Source organism: Nicotiana tabacum, chromosome 11 (assembly GCF_000715075.1).
Source record: "Nicotiana tabacum cultivar K326 chromosome 11, ASM71507v2, whole genome shotgun sequence".
In the NCBI taxonomy this organism is placed as follows: Eukaryota; Viridiplantae; Streptophyta; class Magnoliopsida; order Solanales; family Solanaceae; genus Nicotiana; species Nicotiana tabacum.
The window spans coordinates 150,262,787-150,286,761 of NC_134090.1; the positions used below are offsets into that span (position 1 = coordinate 150,262,787).

The following is a 23,975-nucleotide window of genomic DNA, read 5'->3' on the forward strand; positions in this document are numbered from 1 at the left end:
TACACACGTGTGTCAATAAGGCTCAAATAGATATGCTTGAAGTTGGAAGAACAGTTGTAGCCAACTTGCTAAGTAAATTGTAGTGTTTCACCCCTGTGAGGGGCTTAGTGAAAATATCAGCCAGCTGTTCATTCGTGGAAATGTGGTGCAGTGTAATGAGCTCCTCGTGTACTTGATCTCTCACAAAATGGCAATCCACCTCTATATGTTTTGTGCATTCATGGAACAAAGGATTGTGGCTATATGCAGTGCTGCTTGACTGTCACAGGAAATGTCAAGGGGGCTGTCAATTCTGCTAGTAACCTCAGTAACCATACTAATTCTCCCACAACCTGTCTGGCAGCTCTATATTCTGCTTCTGTTGAGGACAATGAGATAGTGTGTTGCTTCTTTGATTTCCAATTGATAGGTCCATCACCTAGCAATTCAACATAACCACTAACTGACTTTCTTGAGTTAGGGCAAGCTGCCCAATCTGAATCACAAAAGGCTCGAACTCTGTAATCTTTATTGTTGGATAAAAAGATCCCTAGATTCGGATCACCTTTGAGATATCTCAGCACATGATATGCAACCTTCAAGTGAGGCTCCCTAGGACTTTGCATATACTGAATCAAACGCTGCACACTATAGGATATATCAGGTCTTGTGTTAGTCAGGTAATTCAATTTCCCACCAGTTTTCTGAAGTGTAAAGGATCAGGCAACAAAGACTCTCCTCTGCACTTAGTTTGACTGTGGGATCTAGTGGAGAGGTCAAGGCAGAATACTTCATACAATCAAATTTTGATAGTAAATCCATTGTGAATTTCCTTTGTGATACCCATACTCCATCACTTTTATACAGAATTTCTAGTCCCAGAAAATAATGTAGTCTTCCTAAGTCCTTTATTCTGAAGGTCTTATGTAAGTAGACCTTTAATGCTTCTATTTCTTGCAAATCAGTCCCTATTATCAGGACATCATCTACATAGACAGCCACAAACACTACTGAATCTCCATGCTTTTTTTAAAACAAGGAATAGTTAATAAAGAATGTGTGTATCCCCTGGAACAAAGTGTTTTAGTCAACTTCTCATACCATTGTCTGCTTGCTTGCTTTAATCCATATAAGGACTTGTTCAATTTGCATACTAAGTCTGACCTCTCTACAACAAGACCTGGAGGTAATTCCATGTATACCTCTTCATGAAGATCTCCATGAAGAAATGCATTATTCACATCCAATTGAAAAATGTCCCAGTCTTTCTTTATTGCTATCCCAACTAGAGCCCTAACAGTTGTCATTTTAACTACTGGTGAAAAATTTTCTATGTAGTCTACCCCGACCTCTTGAGTGTATCCCTTCACTGCTAGCCTTGCTTTCAATCTCTATGCTCCCATCTGCCTTGTGCTTCACCTTGTATACCCATTTACATCCTATTGCCCTTTTTCCACTTGGAAGAGGTACAAGACTCCAAGTATGATTGGCATAAAGGGCTTCAAACTCTTGATTCATAGCTGCCTGCCAAACAGGATTAGCAGCTACCTCCTCATATGAACTGGGTTCAGTCTCATAGGAGATAGTTTTGATCAGTTGCTGACTATCAAAATTCAAGACATTGAGTGAGCCATATTGGGCGTTGGGTATGGATACATTGAAGGAAAGAGAGGTGGTTCTTTGGTTATTACTAGAGGGAGAGTCAGGATGATTTGTTTGTAATTTGGGTAGTAAATAGTTGTAATCTTTCAAGTAAGTGGGGACTTTGAGGGTTCTGGATGGCCTTCCTAAATCTTCACTAGATTCATGTATTATTGAGTTAGGAGTATTGTTAGGCAGAGTTTCACGAGTTTCATTGTTATCAGATAAGGAAAATTGTTCTTCTGAACTTGAAGTCACATGAGGGTTAGGTTCTCTTGCCCCTGGTGATGAAGGATCAGTTGACATTGTTGTTAGAGATGTACTAGAAAAAGTAGGAATAGATGTTGACCTATGAGAAGGGAATAGTTCTTGTGCTAATTCTGCATTTACTTGTGGAAATGAAGGAAAGACTCTATCAGAACTAGAGTGAAAAGAAAAAGGAAATACCACCTTCATGAAATACAACATCCCTTGAAACATGAATTTTCTTTGTGACTAGATTGAGTACCTTGTAGCCCTTTGTCCCAAAAGGATATCCCACAAAGACATGAGATAAGGAATAGATTCAAATTTATCTTTGTGAGGTTTTAGGTTTGTAGGAAAGCAGATGCATCCAAAGGTTTTGAGGTGAGAGTATTTGGGTTTTCTTTTGTATAGTAGCTCCAGTGGACATTTATTTTTGAGAGTGGTAGAAGGGAGTATGTTAATCAAGTATGCTGAGGTGAGGATACATTCTCCCCAGTATTGCATGGGGACTTTGGACTGATACAACAGTGCCCTGGCTGTCTCCAAAAGTTACTTGTATTTTCTTTCGACTATGCCATTTTGTTGAGGTGTATAGGGACATGTTTTGTGGTGTATAATTCCCTCAGACTGCAAGAAAGAAGCAATCTCAGAATTTATGAACTCAAGGCCATTATCTGTTCTAATGATCTTAATGGAACAGTTGAATTGGTTTTTCACCATGGTAGAGAAAGCCTTGATTACTTGTAGGGCATTGCTCTTGCAGTTAAGAAGGTATGTCCAAGTGCACCTGCTGTAGTCATCTACTAGGGTGATAAAGTACTTATTCCTATCATGTGTTGGCACATAATAGGTCCCCTACAAGTCTACATATAAGATTTCAAAGATCTTGGTTTTTACTGTAGTTCTTTCTGGGAATGGCAGTCTATTTGTCTAGCCATTGGGCATATTGGACAGATAAAGGACTGTTTGGTGAAAATTGAAAGGGTATTGACTCAATACCTCTCATTTTGGCAAAGGGTATACATCCCAATCTATTGTGCCACAAGAGATTAATCATATATTTATCATTCATAGATGCATTGCAAGTAGGACTAATATTTCCTTCATATTGCACATGAGAATTGGTGACAATCTTATTACATTCAGAAGAGGAAGTGTGTGATCTAGATGTAGTAGGGAAAGAAGAATTATGTAAACTAGATGCAATGTGTGAAACAGAGTGTGGACTAACACTACTGCTACTGGTTATACTAGATGGAGTAGATTGAGTGATTACATTACCATTATTTGATGCACTAGATGAATTATCAAAGACTAGGGAATTAGACTTGCAGAAATCTGAAGTGTTGGACTTACAAGAATCTGATTTGTAGAGATACAGACCATACTTACTTTCACCAATTACCAGAGACCTCTTCAGTGAAGGGGCCTGCAGAAGAATGCAAACAAATTTGGTGAAAGCAATCAAATTGAACTGTCAAGCAATGTACTGAGATTAGGTTGAATTTGAAACTGGAACAAAGAGAACTCTTTTCAGAGTGAACTTAGGGCTCATTACTATATCTCCCATCAATGTCACCTTCACCTTATAACCATTAGGTAAAGTAACCAGGAAAGGGTAAACTAAGGTTTTCACATTGATTAATATGGATCTATTATAGGTCATATGGTTTAATGCCCCAGAGTCAAGTATCCAAGAATCAGTAACAGACCTAGAACATTCATATGAGTTAGAACCCGAATCAAAATGAGTTGAATAAGCTGAGATACCTGCAAAATTCACAGCTCATGCTTTCATTTCATTTCCTGCATTTCCAGCATGAAAGTTCTACAGGATGCTCACTAGCTGATTATATTGTTCCTTAGTAAGATTCTGCATAGTTTTGTCTTATTCATGTGCATGTCCATTGTTTCCATGTCCACTTTCAATGACATTCTCTCCTTGAGTTCCATGTACATTGGCAACAATTCTCTTTCCCTTGTTAAACCTTGAATCTTGAGGATAACCATGCAACTTGTAGCATCTTTCCTTAGTGTGACCTGACTTCTTACTATAGTCACAAAAAGGTCGTGGCCTATTCCCAAAGTGTCCTCCCCTGTAGTTGTTGTTTCCAATTCTGTTTCCCTATTGATTGTAGTTCATATATCCAGTGTTGTCTGCAACGTTTGTCTGTTGACCAAAGTTTGTCCTAAAGTGATTTCCTCCTGATCTCTTAGCACTCAAGGCAGTAGATTCAATCACCAATTGATTGTTTGTCTTGACCTCTCTTTATTTCTCCTCTTGGATGAGAATTGAAAAAGCTTGTGCGAGTGAGGGTAATGGATTCATCATTAAAATACTTCTCTTGACTATAGTGTAGACTTCGTTTAGTCTTATTAAAAATTGAATCAGCCTTCTATCTTGCTCAGCTTTCTGCATGTTCGCCTTAGCACCACATGTGCAATTGCATTTGCATTGAGTGTGTGTATTCAATGTGTTTAGTTCTTCCCAAAATTTCTTCATTTTAGTATAGTACATAGTGATGTCTAGGGTTCCTTGACTCAAATCATTTATCTCCCTCTGCAATTGATACAATTTTCCCCATTTGTTTGTTGATCATATCTGTTTTCAAGTTCTTTCCAAAATTCTTGAGCATCATTAACATACTGTAGACTATCCGCCAAGTCTTTTGAGATAGAATTTAGGATCCACGATGTGACCATGTCATCGCAATGTTCCCATTGATCATAGCTAGGATCCTGTGGATCTAGCTTTCTGCACTTCCCGTTTATGAATCCTACTTTATTCTTCACTGAGAGAGCTCTTAGAACTCCTCTTCTCCACGATCTATATCCTGATCCGTCGAAAAGTCCCGGTACAAGCATAGAACCAACGCTTTCAGATGGATGCATGTAGAGCGGATTTGTCGAATCCAAGGCCGGATTTGTCGAATCCATTGTGTTTTCATCAAGAGCCATAATTATCAAGGATCGATTTGAAAGGAAAAGTTGGAATTTTTTTTATATTCGTACATAAACACTCCGTAGGGATACGCTTCCAACAGGAAGGAAAATTGACCAACTGAGTTTAAGATCGAGAGTCTCGCTCTGATACCATGACAAAGCAGTAGAGGAAATGAAGAGGATGAGCTCACCTCGAGTGAGCTCTAATGGCGATCGAGAGATGCCATAGACAAGGGACTTCTGGCAGCTTATTTTCTATTTCACTAAAGAATGAGCTTGGCTCAAAATGTAAAATGATACATGAGAAAAATGAATACAGTACAGTATTTATACTATGTACACCTACTACATACACCTACAACTGTACATAACTACCAACTCACTTGTACAACTAATAAATATACACACATGTGTCAATAATAAGCAAATCATATAATTGCAAATTTAACAGTATGGAGACACATTAGCCGATAATTCAATGAGAATTCATTTTTTCACTCTTTTAGATATATACCGCTTACAAAAAATTTTGGTATTCCACTGCGAAGTTGAACTCGAACTCCACATCTTCTCGATTATGGTGGACAACAGTTTCAAGTATTTCAACTTAATTTTGTCTTTGTATTGTTAAGAATTTTAAGTAGGAGTAGAAAGGTTAAAGTATAATTCAAACAACTTATGTTTGTAAGTGACCTATTTTTTGTTGTTTCATCAATATGTTAATTTATAGCCCTGCCTCTTTTAATCTTTTTAAGAGGAACTTCTCGACAACTACTACGAGTAGAAGCTAATGCATAAAACAACTGGGCAAGAACAGAAAAGAAAACGCACTATTTGCTATTTTTTTTATAAAAAAAAATCTAATAGTACATTTTAAAAAAAACAACTATTTGCTAATACTAAATTACTAATATACAATGCTGTCAAACTCCACAATCAACATCAGTGACCGAGTGGATTACCTTTTTAGCTTCTTATTCTTATGCTCGACGGTGGCTTGACTTTTTGGCTCTTTTTCTTCTTCTTTTCTTTTCTTTTAATGTTTTGCTGACATGATATACAATTTTCTTCATTTTTCGTGCATGTTTTTTTCCCCGCAAAAAGTTAACTTTTATTTAATGATACTGTAAAGTTTATTTTAACATACATATCATTTACAAGGTTATTACATATAACTGCTGATCATAATAAATTAAATAAGTAACCTGGAAATAATGTAAGTAAGCTTCTTCACCATATTTAAATACGTTCTCATATTATAAGAAATTTATTATTTTGTCACCGAATATAAATTATAAATCATCATAGAAGTAATATATGTATTAAAGTATTATTATTATTATTTTATTATCAATAATTACAAAGCTATATATTCTATCTTCACATGTTACTTGTGCTTTTTTGGGAGCCCCTTTTATCGCTTGGTTTTAAAAACAACTTTTTAGTAGTTTTTGAAGTCAAAAGAAGAAAGCCAGGTAGGATATATGGGATCCTTGTCAGCAAATATAGAAATTTTCTGTTTCAAGACAAACATGTAGGGCTGTTAATTTACTACCTCGCTAAATTGCATAAGAAAACTCTTTTATATCAATTTTTTCATTTAAAACGGAAAATGAAAATCACAAAGTTGAAGTGCTAACATATTGGATTTATATATATTCCGAGATGAACCCATACACACTACAACAAAAATCTTTCATCTTGAGATAAATATTCACAATGTTTGTGCATGTAATTTAACATGTTATAATTGCAGGCTATTTATCATTTTTCTAGATTATCATATTGAGTTTGTTATAAAAAAAATTATATACCTATTAAATTGTAGATCAACTTAACCTAATAAGGTAAAAATACTTTGTATGTATTGTTAGTGCATACAATATATTTAAACTCAAAGCTCTTCCTTAACTCTTCCATTAACTTCCTACGTTAAACTCTTGTGTAGGTACAATGAGGGGTGGAGCTCGGTGAACGGAAGAGGATTGAATCCACTTTGTCGAAACTTACATCGTGTATATAAGGTTAAATCTTTATATATATATATATATATATATATATATATATATATATATATATATATATATATATATATATATATATATGTTGAATTCCCTTAGTTTCTTTGCGTGTTCACCTTTTTTATTTTTTGAATCTCTTTCGTGAAAATCCTGCTTTCGTTATCGGGTAAAATTGCCTCATCAACCCCTTAATTTTAATATTATAAATTTTTTCATGCATATACTCTTGCAAATTGCAATGTGTACTCTCTCTTTTTCTTTTTTGCTTTTCTTATAATGAAATATATGCTTTTTTTTCTTTTTAATCAAGAAGATGCATGTTAAATGCATGTGTATGACTTGGAATGGGGTATTTATGATAAGGATTTAGGTAGGGGTAGCCGATAAATGAGTGGCAAGTCTACGTGTATTTTATCCAAGTAAAGAAGTTATGCTTTTATGCATTGCCTATAGACACAGAAATATCAAAACACAAAAAGGAGACACCTAAAGTTGTTTTCCAAAAGTGATCAACTTGGACGTGCTTTCATTTCTCTTCGAATCAAAGTATCGATTTTATTCTCTAACGATATCTACCGGGAATTAACCAAAAAAAAAAAAAAAAGTGGACTTTCGATGATACGTTAAGTTAGACAAAAGATATTCTTCACAATATGGTGTGGTATTATCATATTTGAATTAAACTCGCACAATTTCTTAAAAGACATCATATGGTTAAGTATATATTAAAATAGTGAGAAGATTAAGTAGTAAGTTATATCCGTTAATTAACACTGTTGATAGTCGGTTAGTGAGTGGCACATGAAGTGGACGTGATCAGAGGCGGATCTAGGATTAAATTCTATGGGTTCAATTTTAATGTTTTTAACATTGAAACCATTATATTTTTAAAGTTATGGTTTCATATCTATTATTTTTGCAATTTTTGCATATAAATTTTTACTCTGTGTCAAAAGTTATGGGTTCAATTGAACCCGTAGACAGTACACTACATCCGCCTCTGCATCTGATCCGACCAAATGTAGCTGTATAAAAGTCTCTGTCTTGTGCATTTTGTGTAATGAAAATTAGATATTCTTCCTCTCAGTTTCTCCTCTAGATTCCAGAATATTCCTCTTCGTAGATGAACCCTAGCTCTTCCATTTCTGTCAATTGAGCTGAGATTCACAAAGTTCAACCTCAATTTAATATGGTATCAGAGAGGCGACCGTGAGGTGTGAACTCCGGTGTAAAGCTCCTACCGAATAAGAACAAATTCAAGCTCGGGAGGCAGACATGACAGAAAATGAAGTGGCCTCACTTGATCACAATCATCCACTATACCTTCAAGCTAGAGATACTTTGGGGCTAGTTTTAATTCCAATTAAGCTCATAGGGCCAGAAAATTATGCCCTGTGGAGCTGAGCAATGAAATTGGCCTCGCGAGCAGCGGGCAAACTAGGTTTTTTGTGGATGGATCGTGTGTAAAGGCTAGGTACATAGGGGAATTGGTTGAGCAATGGAAAAAATGCAATGCAATAGTGTTGTCATGGATAGGAAGTACAGTTTCAAATGAATCAATGCCAAGTATTGTCTATGCGTCAGATGCGAGGAAAGTATGCAACGATTTCCAAGAGAGATTTTATCGCTCAAACTTGACGAGAATTTATCACCTCTGGGCTGAAATAGCAATAATGAGGCAAGGAACGAACACAGTAACAAGTTACTACACTAAGATGAAGGATCTGTGGGGTGATTTGGATGTGTTGGCTCCTTTATCATACTGTGATTGTGAGGAAGCGAGGCCATCTATTGAACTCTTGAAGTCGCAACGTTTTCTATAATTCCTTATAGGATTGAATGAAAGTTACAACAACGTAAGAAGCAACATACTTGAAGGAAGCCAGTGGTGACAGTAAATGAAGCTTATGCAATTGTCACACAGGAAAAGTGTGAGAGGTAGCTTGGTGCTGTGGACACCACAAGGGTTCAAACCAAGAAAAACACAAGGGTTCAAACCAAGAAGACCAGGCATGATATGTGAATACTGTAGTTATAAAGGTCATTTGAAGAAAAAATGCTATAAGATTGTAGGTCACCCCCAAACTTCAAAAGTAAGAAGAAAAATGGTCAATTTGGTGGAACTCTTGGGCAGTCTAGTAGCAGAACACAGACAGGAGGAGGTTATAAGGCTTGCATCAACAATGTAGCAGGTGAGAATTAGATGCAGGGGCATTTTTTTTTACTGACGAAGAGTATTCACAACTCATGAGCTTGATTAATAATAATAGGCTATAATTACATATCTTAGTTGCTTATTACATTCTAATTTAGTTTACTTTAATTGAGTTTGAGCTTTAATCGCTAGTGTTTTGCACTAATTGTGTGTTTTATACCTTGTAGGAGTGATTTCGAGCTATGTAGATGTTATAGAATGAATTCAAGTGATTTGGAGCTTTGAAGTCTGAGTAAAATCCCAAAGAATTAAGTCGGGATCGTATTCGGAGATCAATGGATGATAGTTAAGAACGAACGAAGAATCAAGTAGGTATATTGCGCACTGTCTAGTAAAATGCACATAACTTTTCTCTAAAAACTCCATTTGGACTGGACAATATATGGTTGGAAATATCATTCAAAAGTCTACAAATTTTATGTTTTAAGTGTTTCCAAATTCTCAACAGAACAGGGTGAAAAGTGTACGACAAGTGTGCGGCCGCGCAAATGGGGCAGAATTGTGAAATATGTGCGGCCAAGTGTGCGGGCGCCCTTCCAGTTGCGCGGCCACGCATGTACTGTCCGGGAAAAGTGTCCTTTTTCGCATAGGAGAAGGTGTAATTATTTGGGCCTGACTACTTGGTATATATACATGAAAAACGGTATTTTGAGGACTTTTGACACACTTTGGATCTAAGGAGGCAAGAACACACTAGGAACAAGGCGGAGAATTCTTCCACGAGTTTTTCACTTCCTTCTTCCTATTTCCATTATTGGTTATGAATTCTAGTATTGTAGTTATGCATACTATTATGAATAACTAATTTGTTATCTAGAATTTTGATAGAAACTTTTGTAGGATAAATTCTTGTTATGTTTTAATATAATTTAGCCTTTGAATTTATCTATTTATTCAACTACGTGTTTAGTTCTGTTGATTGAAAGGCACCTATTTATTATGTGTTGCTTGAGAAAGGATACATATTTAGGTGCGTGTTGAATAACGTCACTCCTAACGTATGTGAGAAATTAATACAGTGGGTTTAAAGGTAGGTTTAGAAATAACAAAGCCTTGACGTGGTCATAGTGAGCGGTTAGATGAAGCCAACTAGCATAGTTCGAGCGAATATGTCTAGTAATTTTTTTTAGTTTCTCAAGAGAGAATTACGATACCTAAAGTGCTCACGATTAGTTGAGAATACATTGGCGAAATTGTATGGAACATAGCTGGAATGATTCTGACAATTGGGAAAATCATAACTCTAGACCTCCTTAACTTAGTCTCCAACCCTTTGTCTCGTTAGTTGATAATTTTATCGCTTTCTAGTATTTGCTAGTTAATTAGTTAGAAATATAAATCTCAATCTTTAAAATTTAGAAAATTGCTCAAACTTGTCTTCTTAGTGATATTAAATTGTTGTAGCTAAGCCTTAGTTATCTATGAGATTCCACTCTGGACTTTTGGACCGGATTATATTTGCAACGACCGCTTATCCTTTTTAGGACTAGAGTTGGGCGTGATCAAATTTTGGCGCCATTGCTGGGGAACTAACGGTGTAGTTGTATATATTGCTAGGTTTCAAGTTTGAACTTTTATTTTATTTTATTTTCCATATTTTTTTATATTATAACTGTTGATTTGAGAAACATGACATCCTGAAATTATGGGAATTTAGGTGTAGATAATTCTACTATTGACCCTCATACATATTGTGAAAGAAACCACCAGTGTCAAAATTATTAAAATATTTTTGAGAGCAAGTTATGTGCACCAAATCAATCTTATTTGTGGAATGTGTGTGATGGTAAAAATGGTCACTTTCATGGTTATGCTTATATTTCTTATCTTCGCCCAACCCCTTATTATGATGGTTCTACCTTTTTTTGTGAAGTTAACAGGAACAAAAAACCTGGGGATGCAGACCTGAAGGAGATGAAGGACATATTAAAGTGCCTTCTGAAACAAAATAATGAGAAACAATTGCAGATAGAAAGGCAAGAGGCAACTATTCGCAACTTGGAGGCTCAAGTGAGTCAAGTGGTTGAAGCTTTTAATGCTCAGCAAGCCAATTTTGGGGATAAGAGGCAAGAAGAGCGTGAATTTGAGGTGCTAATTGAGGAGGTCAGAGTAGAACATCAACAACCTAGCCAACAACAATTTGAGGTTGTCGATGTTGTTGAAGTGAGACTAGAGTCAGCCAAGGACATTGGGGATATAAATTTTGTTGACTCTAGTATCATTGATGTTGAGGATGCTGAAAGTCCTGAAGTTTATGTGTGTGAGCGCATTGGTCCTCACTCCAAATATTTTTCTACATTGTTCTTGGATGACGATATGGAAATAGAGTCATCCGAGCCGATTGATAAGTCAAGGAATGAGGAACAAGGTGTCTACATTCTGGAATTTTTCTTGCCGAAAAGACAGGACTACATACCTCATCTAAAAGACAAGAAGTGTAGAATAGTATAATGGTTGCTTGGACCAATTAGATTTGTTCCTCCACCCCTGGAGCATAGCCGAAAACTTGGATCCAAATTGGGAGTTCAATTCATAAGCTCGAGGTGAGGGCAAAAAGTGATTTGCGTCGTGCCGCGACTTGGATCAAGCGCTTGTTGGGAGGCAACCCAGCTTTATTGCTTTCTTTTATTTTTTATTTCTTTAATTGTATTATGTTTGTAGTGTCGATTTTGATTTTTCAGGAGCATGGAAAGCAAAGCTATTGGAAGGATGCAGCAACAAGCCAGATGGTTGGAACTAAGTATGCCTGGGAGAAGTCAGAGTACCCCATGAGCTGCTAGTGCTTCAGCCTTTGTCTTACCAGGGAGTTTCTTTTACCCTCTTATAGTTATGATGTGCATTGGGGACAATGCACAATTTTAAGTGTGGGGTGAGGAAATTGTCTGGGTGACTTTCTATGCTACTTTAGCTGTGTTAGTTTAATTGAATAATACATTTTTAAAAGATTGGATTTTTCCCGACGATGGATCTATTAGACAATTTTCTCGAGGGATTTAAGTCTAAAGAAAAAGTACAAAAAGATTTTCTTTATAGGTAATGTAGCAACCCACTTGGTTTTTCTTTGTGCCGCGGTTCTTTTCCAAGGGTTTTATTTGAACCGGGTCTAGTTAATTTTTTTTAGGAATAGGAGCCATTGTGCTGTTTTTTGAATTGAATCAATATCTCTTGACTTTGTTATGCCTTGAGAATAGTGAGTACTTTGGTTGTCACGCTTAGGCTCAATTTTTTTCTCTTGTATAAGTACCTTAAATTGTATGATTTTAAATTTGCTTAACTGCTTTGACTAGTGAGTTATGTGCCATGTGTGTGTGAGGTTTGAGTGTTATTCTATGCATTGTATTTGATGCCTAGAATTTGCCCCGTGTGTTTACAAAGCGAAATAGTAATTTTGTTCAGTCTTGAAAATGATATAGGCATTTCTTTGTTGAAACAAAAATGTATATTTTATCTGCCTAATTGTTATGTATCATAGTTAACCCCTTTGAGCCTATAATCATATTTCTTTGGCAACCACATTACAAGCCTTACCATTTGTTTGAATTAACCATCTATTTGAACCTTTTAACCTCACGAGCACTTGAATTGTTATGAACTTTGTAAAAGTTAAAGTGTGGGGTAGTTGATTTGGCTTTTGAGTGGAACTAATGAAATAAGGAGAAATGTGCACTATTTTGAAAAAGTAAGAGCTGCTTGAATTAAAAAAAGAAAAAAAATAGTTGTATTGCTGTGAAAAAAAAATTCCTTGATAAGTGGTGACTCTTGATGTAATTGTGCTTAAAGAAGTATGGAGTAATATACATTAATGTGAACGTGGAGTCTGGTTTGACATAAGTATGGGGTTTGAATGTTAAAGTATATGTATTAAAATGCTTAGGGAGGTGTAGTCACTATTATATCTAAATGTATCCTACCTGTCCCACAACCTACATTACAACCAAATAAAGTCCTACTTGATCCTAGACTGAATGAGCTCGATTAGTAGAGTAGTACACTACGGGCAAGCCTATGGTGCATCTTTTATGGCATATGAATGTTATTTTTGAGAGTGAGTGAATTCTTTCTATCTTGAATTCCTAAGTGCTCTTAAATTTTATTGTGTGGAACTACTCTCTTTTGTTGTGTGAGAGAACTTTATTCATGAAGGAAAGATAATGTCAGTGATCTCTATGTTAGAGTAAGTGGGCGAGTTGTGAATAATCCGTGGTACTTATGAGTCAAATATTGAGGTGAAGATGTTACACTTTTGTGCTTAGTCTATTTTAAATATTTTTGGTATGATAAGTTAGGAGAATTGTTTAAAAATGTGTCTCTATATAAAGTGTAGGGTGTTGAGGAAGGCTATAATTACGTATTTTAGTCGCTTATTACACTCTAATTTACTGCACTTTAATTGAGTTTGAGCTTTAATCGCTAGTGTTTAGCACTAATTGTGTGTTTTATGCCTTGTAGGAGTGATTCTGAGCTATGTAGATGTTATGGAATGAATTCAAGTGATTTGGAGCTTTGAAATCTGCGAAAAAGCCCAAGGAATTAAGCCGTGATCGTGTTCGGGGATCAGCGGATGATAGTTAGAACGAACGAAGAATCGAGTAGGCATATTACACACTGTCTAGTAAAATGGATATAACTTTTCGCTCAGAACTCCATTTGCGCTCACAATATATGGTTGCAAAGATAATTCAAAGGTCTACAAATTTCATGTTTTTTTGTTTTTCAAAATTCCCAACAGAACAGGGTGAAAAGTGCACGGCAAGTGCGCGGCCACACACTAACCGCACAAATGGGGTAGAAAGTGTGAAATGTGTGCGGCCAAGTGCGCGGGCTCCTTTCCAGGTGCACGGCCGTGCATGTCCTGTTCGGGAAAAGTGTCCTTTTTTACATAGGAGAAGGTGTAATTGTTTGGGCCTGACCCTACTTGGTGTATATATATATGGAAAAAATGGTATTTTGAGGACTTTTGACACACTTTGGACCTAAGGAGGCAAGAACACACTAGGAGCAAGGCGGAGAATTCTTCCATGAGTTTTTCACTTTCTTCTTCCTATTTCCATTATTGGTTATGAATTCTAGTATTGTAGTTATGCATACTATTATGTATAGCTAATTTGTTATCTTGAGTTTTGATAGAACCTTCTGTAGGATGAATTCTTGTTATGTTTTAATATAATTTAGCCTTTGAATTTATCTATTTGTTCAACTACATGTTTATTTCACTTGATTGAATGTCCATCAATTGACTGTGCATATTTATTATGTGTTGCTTGAGAAAGGATATATATTTAGGTGGCTGTTGAACAACGTCACTCCTAACGTATGTGAGAAATTAATATAGTGGGTTTAAAGGTAGGTATAGAAATAACAAAGCCTTGATGTGGTCATAATAAGCGGTTAGTGAAGACAACTAGCGTAGTTCGAGAGAATATGTCTATTAAATTATTGTAGTTGCTCGAGAGAAAATTACGGCACCTAAAGTGCTCACGATCAGTAGAGAATACATTGGCAAAATTGTAGGGAACACAGCTGGAAGGATTCCGACAATTAGGAAAATCATTACTCTAGACCTCCTTAACTTAGTCTCCAACCCTTTGTCTCGTTAGTTGATAATTTTACCGCTTTCTAGTATTTGCTAGTTAATTAGTTAGAAATATAAATCTCAATCTTTATAATTTAGATAATTGTACAAACTTGTCTTCTTAGTGATATTAAACAGCTATAGCTAAGCCTTAGTTCTCTGTGGGATTCGACTCCGGACTTTTAGATCGGATTATATTTGCAGCGACCGCTTATCCTTTTTAGGACTAGAGTTGGGCGTGATCACTTAACAAACCTCCACCAAGTGATTGCAACTCAAACATGATTGCAAGTACTGTTACATTGCTCTCTGAGACTTATGTCTGTGTGAATGGATAATAGACTCAAGGGCATCACACCATATTATACCCTGCAAGGAGTTGCTAGAAGACATAAGAAGCATAGAAAAAAGTCACAATAGTAGAGTACAAGTACCAACTAAAAATATATCATCTATATCTAGTGCAGGAAGTACAGTGGTGTTAGGAAGTAATAAGATCATGAATGTGTTGCACGTGGCAGACTTCAAATTTAATTTGCTTTCAATGTCAAGCTAACTAACGAATTGCTATGTTCAGTCACCTTGTATCCTAATTTTTATATGTTTCAGGGTCTCCATAATGGCAAGGTAATGGGGATTGATAGAGAAAATAATGGCCTCTATAGACTGCAAAGAGAAATAAAGCCTACAGTAGGAGCATCTGTAATGAAGGTGAAGATGAAGCAGAATTATGTCACTTAAGGCAAGGACATCCCTCAGCTATAGCAATGCATCCCATACCAAGACTGAAGAACAAACTAAATAACACAGTGCATGAGCAGTGTTTAGTATGCCCAATAGCAAAACAAGTCAGGTTACAGTTTCTTATTAGTAAAAGTAACACTAGGGGTATTTTCCAGCTGATGCATGTAGACGTGTGGGGACCTTATAGAAAGCCAACTTTTAATGGAAAATAATTCTTTGTTACCGTGGTGGATGACTATAGTAGGTACACTTGGGTCTGTTTACTTCAATCTAAATGTGAAGTGTCAGTTGTGCTTAAGGATTTCTTGCCTATGATAAGAAATCAATTTGGTGTATGTGTGAAAGTATTAAGGTTAGATAATGGCATAGAATTCTTCAATTCTCAATGTAATGAACTCATCACTTCTCTTGGGATCATTCTTCAAAGCAGTTGTGCTTACACACCACAATAAAATAGAACAATAGAAAGAAAACATAGACATATTTTAGAAGTGGCAAGAACATTGAAAATTCAAGGTGTCATCCCAGTCAAGTTTTGGGGTGAATGTGTTAAAACATCACTTTATCTAATAAATAAATTGCCTACACCAGTACTAGAAGGGAAAAAAACCATATGAGATGCTCTGTGGGAAGGAACCAATGATGGATCATTTTAGAGTTTTGGTTGTTTATGCTATGCATGTAGCTTACCTAGGCCTGATAAACTAGCTCCTAGAATAAGAAAGGCAGCGTTAATGGGCTATTCTAAAACTCAAAAAGGGTACAGGCTATTCGACTTAGACACTAAAATATTTTTTATCAGTAGGGATGTCAACTTTAGGGAAAGAACTTTCCCTTTCAGATCTATGCCTATTGAAAATGAAGATGATGTATTACTCATGCCAATGACCAATTTAGGAGGGACACACACACAATGAAGAGAATTATCATGTTTAACCTATACTACAGCAGTTCCCTGACCCAACACACCAAGATGGAAATGATTTTACAGAAACTACACACATATGACATTGCTGATCATCAATTAGATACACAACACATTGCACCTAATTCTCCAATAAAAATATCACATGATTGTCAACCAGCAGAGTCTAATTTAGAGATGACTAGTGAGGAACCAGTAGAAGTATAGAATCTAGCTGAAGAAATATCAGAGAATGATAAAGGCAAAAGATTTACCTAGCCACCAATTTGGTTAAAGGACTATGTCACTACAAAAGGGGGGTCTCATATTCCATTGCAAATTATGTGGGATGTGATCATTTATCTACTGACTATTAGAAGTATTTGAGCCTATTTTCAACACCCACAAAGCCTAGAAACTTCAAAGAGGCATCTCAAAATCAGAAATGGATTGAAGCAATGCAACAGGAAGTTGATGCTTTAGAGCAAAACCACATTTGGGAGCTTATTGACTTGCCTAAAGGGAAGCAGGTTGTAGGCTCAAAGTGGGTATATAAAGTCAAGTATAAGCCAAATGGAAAAGTGGACAAATAAAAAGCTAGGCTAGTTGCAAAAGGCTACACTTAACAGGAAGGATTAGATTACCATGAAACCTTCTTACCTGTTGCTAAGATGGTGACTATGAGGATAATAATCGGTGTTAGAGATTCCAAGAATTGGACTCTATTTTATATGGATGTCAATAATGTTTCCTACAAGGAGACCTAAAAGAGGATGTTTATATGGATCTGCCTTAGGGTTTTCAAAGTCAGGGGAAGTATAAAGTCTGCAAACTACTCAAATCATTGTATGGTTTGAAGCAAGCTTCAAGGTAATGGAATATAAAGATCACAGATGCTCTCCAACAAGCAGGTTATCTTCAGAGTCCCTATGATCATTATCTATTCACCAGAAAAGAAAATGATGAAATTGTCATTGTCTTAGTATATGTAGATGATCTTCTCATCAGTGGTAACAATGGAAGACTGATTGAGCAAGCCAAGGGTACAATGCATAAAAATTTTAAAGTGAAGGACCTAGGTGAGCTAAGGTATTTCCTGGGAATTGAGGTGTTGAGATCAAATGATGGTATAATTCTCAATAAAAGGAAGTACACACTTGAATTGATCTCAGATGTTGGCTTAAGTAGTGCTAAACCAGTTAACATACCACTAGAGGTGAATACAAAACTCAATATTGTCGACTATGATGAACATGTGGGAGGTGTTAATGATCCTTTGCTTATAGATATCACTCCTTATCAAAAACAGATTAGGAAGCTGCTTTATCTCACTATCACCAAGCCAGATATCAGCTTTGTTGTGTAGGTTCTTAGCCAATATATGCAGAAACCCAAGACTTCACACTAGGAGGCTGCCCTTAGATTGGTAAGGTATCTCAAAGGCTCACCAGGATAAGGAATTCTACCAGGAAGCACCTCATGTACACAATTGACTGCATTTTGTGATAGTGATTGGGCATCCTATCCAAACACTAGGAGATCTGTCACTAGGTATGTTATGAAATAAGGAGATTTACTTGTTTCTTGGAAATCAAATAAATAACATACTGTGAGTAGAAGCTTAGTAGAGGCTGAGTATAGAAGCATGATAGTAGTAGTTTCTGAGGTGATTTGGTTGACAGGTGATAGTAGGCTATATAGATGCTATTTACACTATAAATGAACCATACTTTATTGTTGTTTTAAATGCAAAATGATACTCTAATTGGTGTTCTTTTGCTTTACAGGAACTAATCCAAGTTAGGAAGAGACTATGGAGTGTTTTGGAGTCAATAATGTGGATATAAGGCAAATCAAGAAGAACCCAAATGAAAATAAGCAAGAAAGAGGCAAAGGATGACTGGATAAGGGGCCACCGTGACCGCGGCTGGAACGCGGTAGGCCAAATGAGTGAGTCAGAATGGATGCATTTCACCGTGATCACACCGCGTTCTGCCGCGGTTGCGGTCGACTGTGTAATCGCCCAGAAATTTGGGGACTAAAGTGTAAATCAGGGGAAACTTATCCTAACCCTTTATAAACTCAACAAACTAGCCCAAGCAAAGGTTAAGCTTGTTTTTAAACTGAATTAGAGGCAAGAACAAGTGTGAGAAGATCAAGCCACCATTAGAGTTTTTCAATCATCTTCTTGTTATCATTAGTTGTGAATTATGAATACTTCTAGGTTTTATCTTGCTTTGCTATGAGTAGCTAATTATTTAGTCTAGGGTTTGATGGAACCTGTTGAGGGATGAACTTCTTGTTGTGTTAATATAGTTTGCCCAGTTTAATCTCCATATATTTAACTATGTTCTTGTTGTAGTTAATTGACAGGATCCTCAATTAGCTATGCCTTTTTAATATGTATTACTCGAGAGAGAGTGCATATTTAGGTAGTTGTTGAACAACACCACTGCCAAAGTATATGAGGAATCAATAACCTAGGGTTTAAAGGTGGGATTAGGGATAACGAAACCTTGGGTGCGATCTAAGTGAGCTGTAAGAAAAGTCAGCTAGCGTAACTCGGGAGAGTGCGTCTAGTAAGTTGTCGTAATTACTTGGGAGAGATTTATAGTAGTAAGAGTGCTCATGATTGATAAGTAATATTAGGCAAGTCTATGCGAAACATAACAGGAAGGGATTCCATTAATAGGGGAAATCACAACCTTAGATCCTTCTCTTATTTGTTTATAACTCAGTCATAGTTAGCTTTTAGTTACTTAAATTCATTCAGTTATAGTTAGTAAAAATATCACCAATTGTTATTCAAAATATCTGGGAAGTTGATTATGAAGAATTCAGTGAGTCCGACAAAAGTAATTGGTAGGTTAATTCCCTGTGGATTCGACTCAGGGCTAAATACTCGGATTATATTTGCAACGACCGCGTGTCCTTTTTATAAGGCATAGTTGGGCATGATTAAATTTTAGTGTCTTTGCCGGGGAATTAACGGTGTGATCACTTACAGTTGAAAGAAATACAAAAAGTTCTTAGTGTAGTCAGTTTTCTCTATTTTCAATCCATACATTGAAATTTTAATGTTTGTTGACTTGGTTGTATAGATGCATTCCTAGAAACTCATCGAGAACTGGTGAAGTGTTTGAAGCATTGTCAGATCCTGAGAATGTTTTCAAGGCCTTGAATCGGGCCAACTCGAAAAACAAACAACAACAATCAACTGAACAACCTGAACCAGACATGGCAGACGAGGTAAAAACAGAGACAACAATGAGGATAACGTGGTAGACCCAGCTGCGCAGGTAGTGGCACCTCTAGTGCCGGAGGCTCCTCTATATGACTAGGCGCAACCCACAATAGAGAATTTGGCCACAATGATATTAGTCCCGCAGATACATGCCAAATCTTTTCAAATCACAAACAACATGCTACACTTGTTGCAAAATAAGGGACTATTTTCGGGGTCGTACATTGAAGATCCTCAACAGCACTTGAAGAATTTCTTGTCAATCTTCAAAACTCAAAGGCAGCCTAACGTAACTCAGGAAGCAATAAAGCTGTTGTTGTTTCCATTTTCAGTGACAGGAGCTGCCCAGACTTGGCTAAATTCACTCCCCATTAATTCCATCATGACTTCGAAGGAGTTAGTCAAGCAGTTTATGAATAAGTTTCATCCACCCAACAAAACTGCTCAGCAAATTAATGAAATTTTGAGCTTCAGACAGAAACCAATGGAAACGCTACAAGAAACATGGGAACGATTCAAAGGGATGTTGGTTATATATTCGTACCACGATATTCCAGATCAGATGTTGGGGCAGTGGTTTTACATGGGTCTGACAGATAGAGTGAAGGCTAATGTTGATGATTTAGCTGGTGGAGAATTCTTAAGCAAAACATGGAGAGAAAGTCAGAGCCTGCATGACAAGATGGCACAGAATTCAGGGTGGACAACCAGGAATGCACCTATCACTCTAGTAGTTCACTCGGTACCCTTAGATACATCTAACACTCTTGCTGAAAATATGGCCACCTTAATGACACAGATGAGCATACTCACCAAAAAGGTGGAAGAGTTAGGGCAGAAGCAGCATGTGCACATCGCAGATACAACCAATGGGGGATTATGCACATCTTGCATTAGTCAGCCAATTGGTAGCCAGTGGAATGCAGAAAGTGATCATCATCATTACCCTAAGAACATGAATTATGTGTCTAATTATGGGGGCCAGAGACAGGGTGGTCAGAATTAGGGCCAACAGAATCAGCCATACAAGCCAGTCCAGCCACAACACAACAATGGAAATATGGGAGGCATGCAACCTCACAATAATGTGGTGCCCTACCAAAGGCCACAAGGATACATCAATCAAAATCAGCAGCAGGGTTATCATCCTCCTCAGCAGCAACATGGTGGGAGACAGGAAGATGGGTTTGCTAGACTCGAGGCAATGATACAGCAGGTTATTGGGTCGAATGCAAAAATGAGTGAAAGAGTAGATGCACATGAGTCAGTGTTAGTTTGTATGAGTCCACCAAACATTAGAGTACCTCGTCCTCTACAAGTTTCTGCTGAGAATGCTAATAAAACAGTACGTCAATAAGGCAGAGGATTTTTACGTGGAAAATTCCACACAAGGGGATCAAAAAACCACGACCTACACTTGTAGGCTTTCAACTTCACTAACTTGTAGAAACCTATTACAAGCTACTTTGCAATGACTCCATTACAAAGAATTTACTAAACTAACTTGTGGTACTCTTACCACAAGCCACTTTGTGACTTCCTAGTTACAAAGACTTTTACTAACTTATGATGCTCTCACCACAAGCCACTTTGTAACTCTACGATTACAAAGACCTTTGCTTATGACTAAACCTAGTCACAACATAAACTCAAGCAGATTACGGATTTACAAGAGGATTCCTAATCAAACGCTTTTAGCTAAGCAGTTTAGGAGATACAAACAATCACAAAGTTACAACTCAACTAGGAAAACAACAAGCTATCTTTTAGGAACTGGTCCGTAGTTGCGTTCAACTTTGTTCTTCAAACTTGTGAGGATAGATTTCCTTGTTTTTGGCAAGAGGTTTGAATAAGAAACTGAAACCTTCAATTAATGTTTTGTATAAACTCATATTAGGTACATCTTAATCATATCACTTGAAATGATGTGAGCACTTTAGTTGGTCAGAGAATCAGTGGGCACTAGAGACAGTGCAGTGAGGCAGAAACAATGTAGTCAGTCATTTCATTTCCAGTTGTGACCAATTGACTTGTACTGTGATGAGGGAATCACAAGGGTATCAGATCCTTGTTTGGGTTCCTAGCTCCTGAAGCTGTAGCAGTTCATCTTTAGCTGGTACTCGTTAAGCTTGTAGTATAGTCCGAGTAGGTTAGGTTCCTAGTCTGGTTCTTAACAATAAGTTTGTTAGATCATCAAAACATAAGGCAAGAACATTTAAAACCTATCAATTTCCCCCTTTTTGATGATGACAAACTTAACATTTATAGAGTGGATTTAGAGCAGTAAGAACCAGATTAAGTAACAGGAAAACACAGACTGGTTCCCCCTGACTCTATGCCTTTCATAACACATGTGTTCCCCCTAAGTTAATGGCCATATTTCCCCCCTTTTGGCATCATTAAAAAACAGACAGAATAACAGCACAAAGAAGTCCAACTAAGCTAACTCATGCCACATATATGCACACAATCATGATAGAGAATAGAAACACAAAAGGAGAGTATTGACATAATAAAACAAGGATTGATATTAATAAAACTTTAATATGCCTTTGCTTTGAAAAAGCGAAAGGCAACATTGGACTTGTTAAAATGGGAGCAGTAGTGTTTCATCCCAACCATATAAAAAAGAAAACAAAACAAAAATATCCGCCAAAACATCAAAGAAAACTTAACAAACATTCCAGAAACTAGTCATTGAAGGGGTACTTAGGGGGCACTAGGATTAAAGGGCTTGGAAGCTACAACAAGCGTTTGAAGAATGAGGTTTATTCAGGCATTTGCCGACTTTTACTCATTGAGCAGTTCTGCTTTTAGGTTCTGTACTTACGCCCTGAGATTAACATTCTCCTTTGTCAAATGAGCCACTTCATCATTTGACACCGAAACCCCTTGGACTTACTGACCTTCTAGGATAGCATTTCTGGCCTTCAACCGACGAATTTCCTCAGTTGCACTGTTCTGAGCATTAATAACCTGTGAGACGGTTGATTTACTACCTACCCCCCTCCCCCATTCTTTTCCACGCACTCGCACTCTTCCAAAGTTGTTTGTGAGAAAGTCTGCTTCCTAGTCCCCACCTTGCCTGTCCCCAGAGGGACTTCAAAGAATTTGAACACTTGTGTAAGCAGGAACCCATAGGGAAGGCCATGATTAACTGTCCAGTTTCTCCATCAAGAATAGGTCAGACTTAGAATTCACTGACCTCCTCTCAGCTCGAGGCAATAGAACTTTGTTAACCAATTCGAACAACAACTGATAGACAGGGAGTAGCGCTTTCTTATGGATATGGTCACCCATCTTGTTTGCATTGTCTTTTACCACGTCATTTCTGAAGTTAAACTGACACACATCTTTTACACTGGACACACCAACTGTAGGAACTTTTAGAATCTCTCCAAGCAACTTTACATCGAACACGATGTCCACCTCATTGACCAAGACACGAACGTGGTCAGTCTCAACTGGAAAGAGGCTAGCAAAGAAGCTTTATACCTCATCCTCATATACCTTAGGCGCATCAATTTGAAATAGATGCGCCAAGCATTGAAACTCGACCATTTCCAGAATTTAGCGCATTCCAGCCATCTTAGAGATTGCTGGGTCAAATGTACAAGCCAACAGAACTTTTTGATGCCTCAGGCGTTCAGAGCCAAGTCTGACTTCACTTCTCATTCTCTTCACAGAACCAAGTTCTTCAAAAGGTTTAGACTTGCATTTGCTAGATTTCTCTCCACTAAATTTTCTTTTTCCCTTGGATTTGACTAATACATCCTTACCAGACATCGAAAACTCACTCACCACCTCCTTCATCTTGGACCTAGATGTTGACCCCTTTTATATTGAAGCAGGCTTCATCTTTTTTAGAGACCGTCTAACAAGTGAACCAGGTTCATCTGGGGTTTCCTCTTCTACCTCGACTATAGGGATAGCCTCATCACTTACGGGTACACCGTCTTTCACCAACTTTATCCTTTTCTTCCTACTACTCTTCTTGCTCTTTTGAAGGGTAGGCCACCTTAACTTGAAGCCTAGTAGTAGGTCATTTGGTTTCAGACTTAGGGGTGGACACAACCCTCCGCTTACTTATGAATGCATAAATAGCCACATTATCTAGGTCTTCTTCATTACTAGATCTCATTTATGGTGCTTGAATTTCCAAGGGCACATCATCGAATGCAGGAACAACACTGTCATGGGAATGAGAGGCCTGACCTGGGTCCTCCGGAGAGGGATCAAATTCCTCATGTGATGCCCAAGTAGTATCTGCTAGTGCATCCCCTTCAACAGTTACAATGGCCCCTTCTCCCCCCACACTTTGTGCCTCATTTTTCTAAGAGGTGATCTCAGATAGTACACTATTAGTAGACACCACAAACACGGTTACAATATTTTTCTCTTCCTCAAATGGTGCTACCACCACCATGGAATCGGTAGCAATGATGGCAGAACTCTTTGTGACCTCA

The 23,975-nt window shown here is 37.2% G+C and overlaps 1 protein-coding gene across 1 annotated transcript; it reads right to left on the bottom strand.

The window, feature by feature from the left end:
- Positions 1-22: 22 nt before the first annotated feature.
- LOC107792978 (secreted RxLR effector protein 161-like) lies at positions 23-1,286 on the bottom strand. Its single transcript, XM_075224471.1, has 4 exons — positions 1,182-1,286; positions 916-1,002; positions 333-683; positions 23-259 (listed from the first exon to the last, which is right to left on the bottom strand). Exons 1-4 carry the CDS (start codon positions 1,284-1,286, stop codon positions 23-25), a joined length of 780 nt encoding a protein of 259 aa, XP_075080572.1.
- Positions 1,287-23,975: the final 22,689 nt, after the last annotated feature.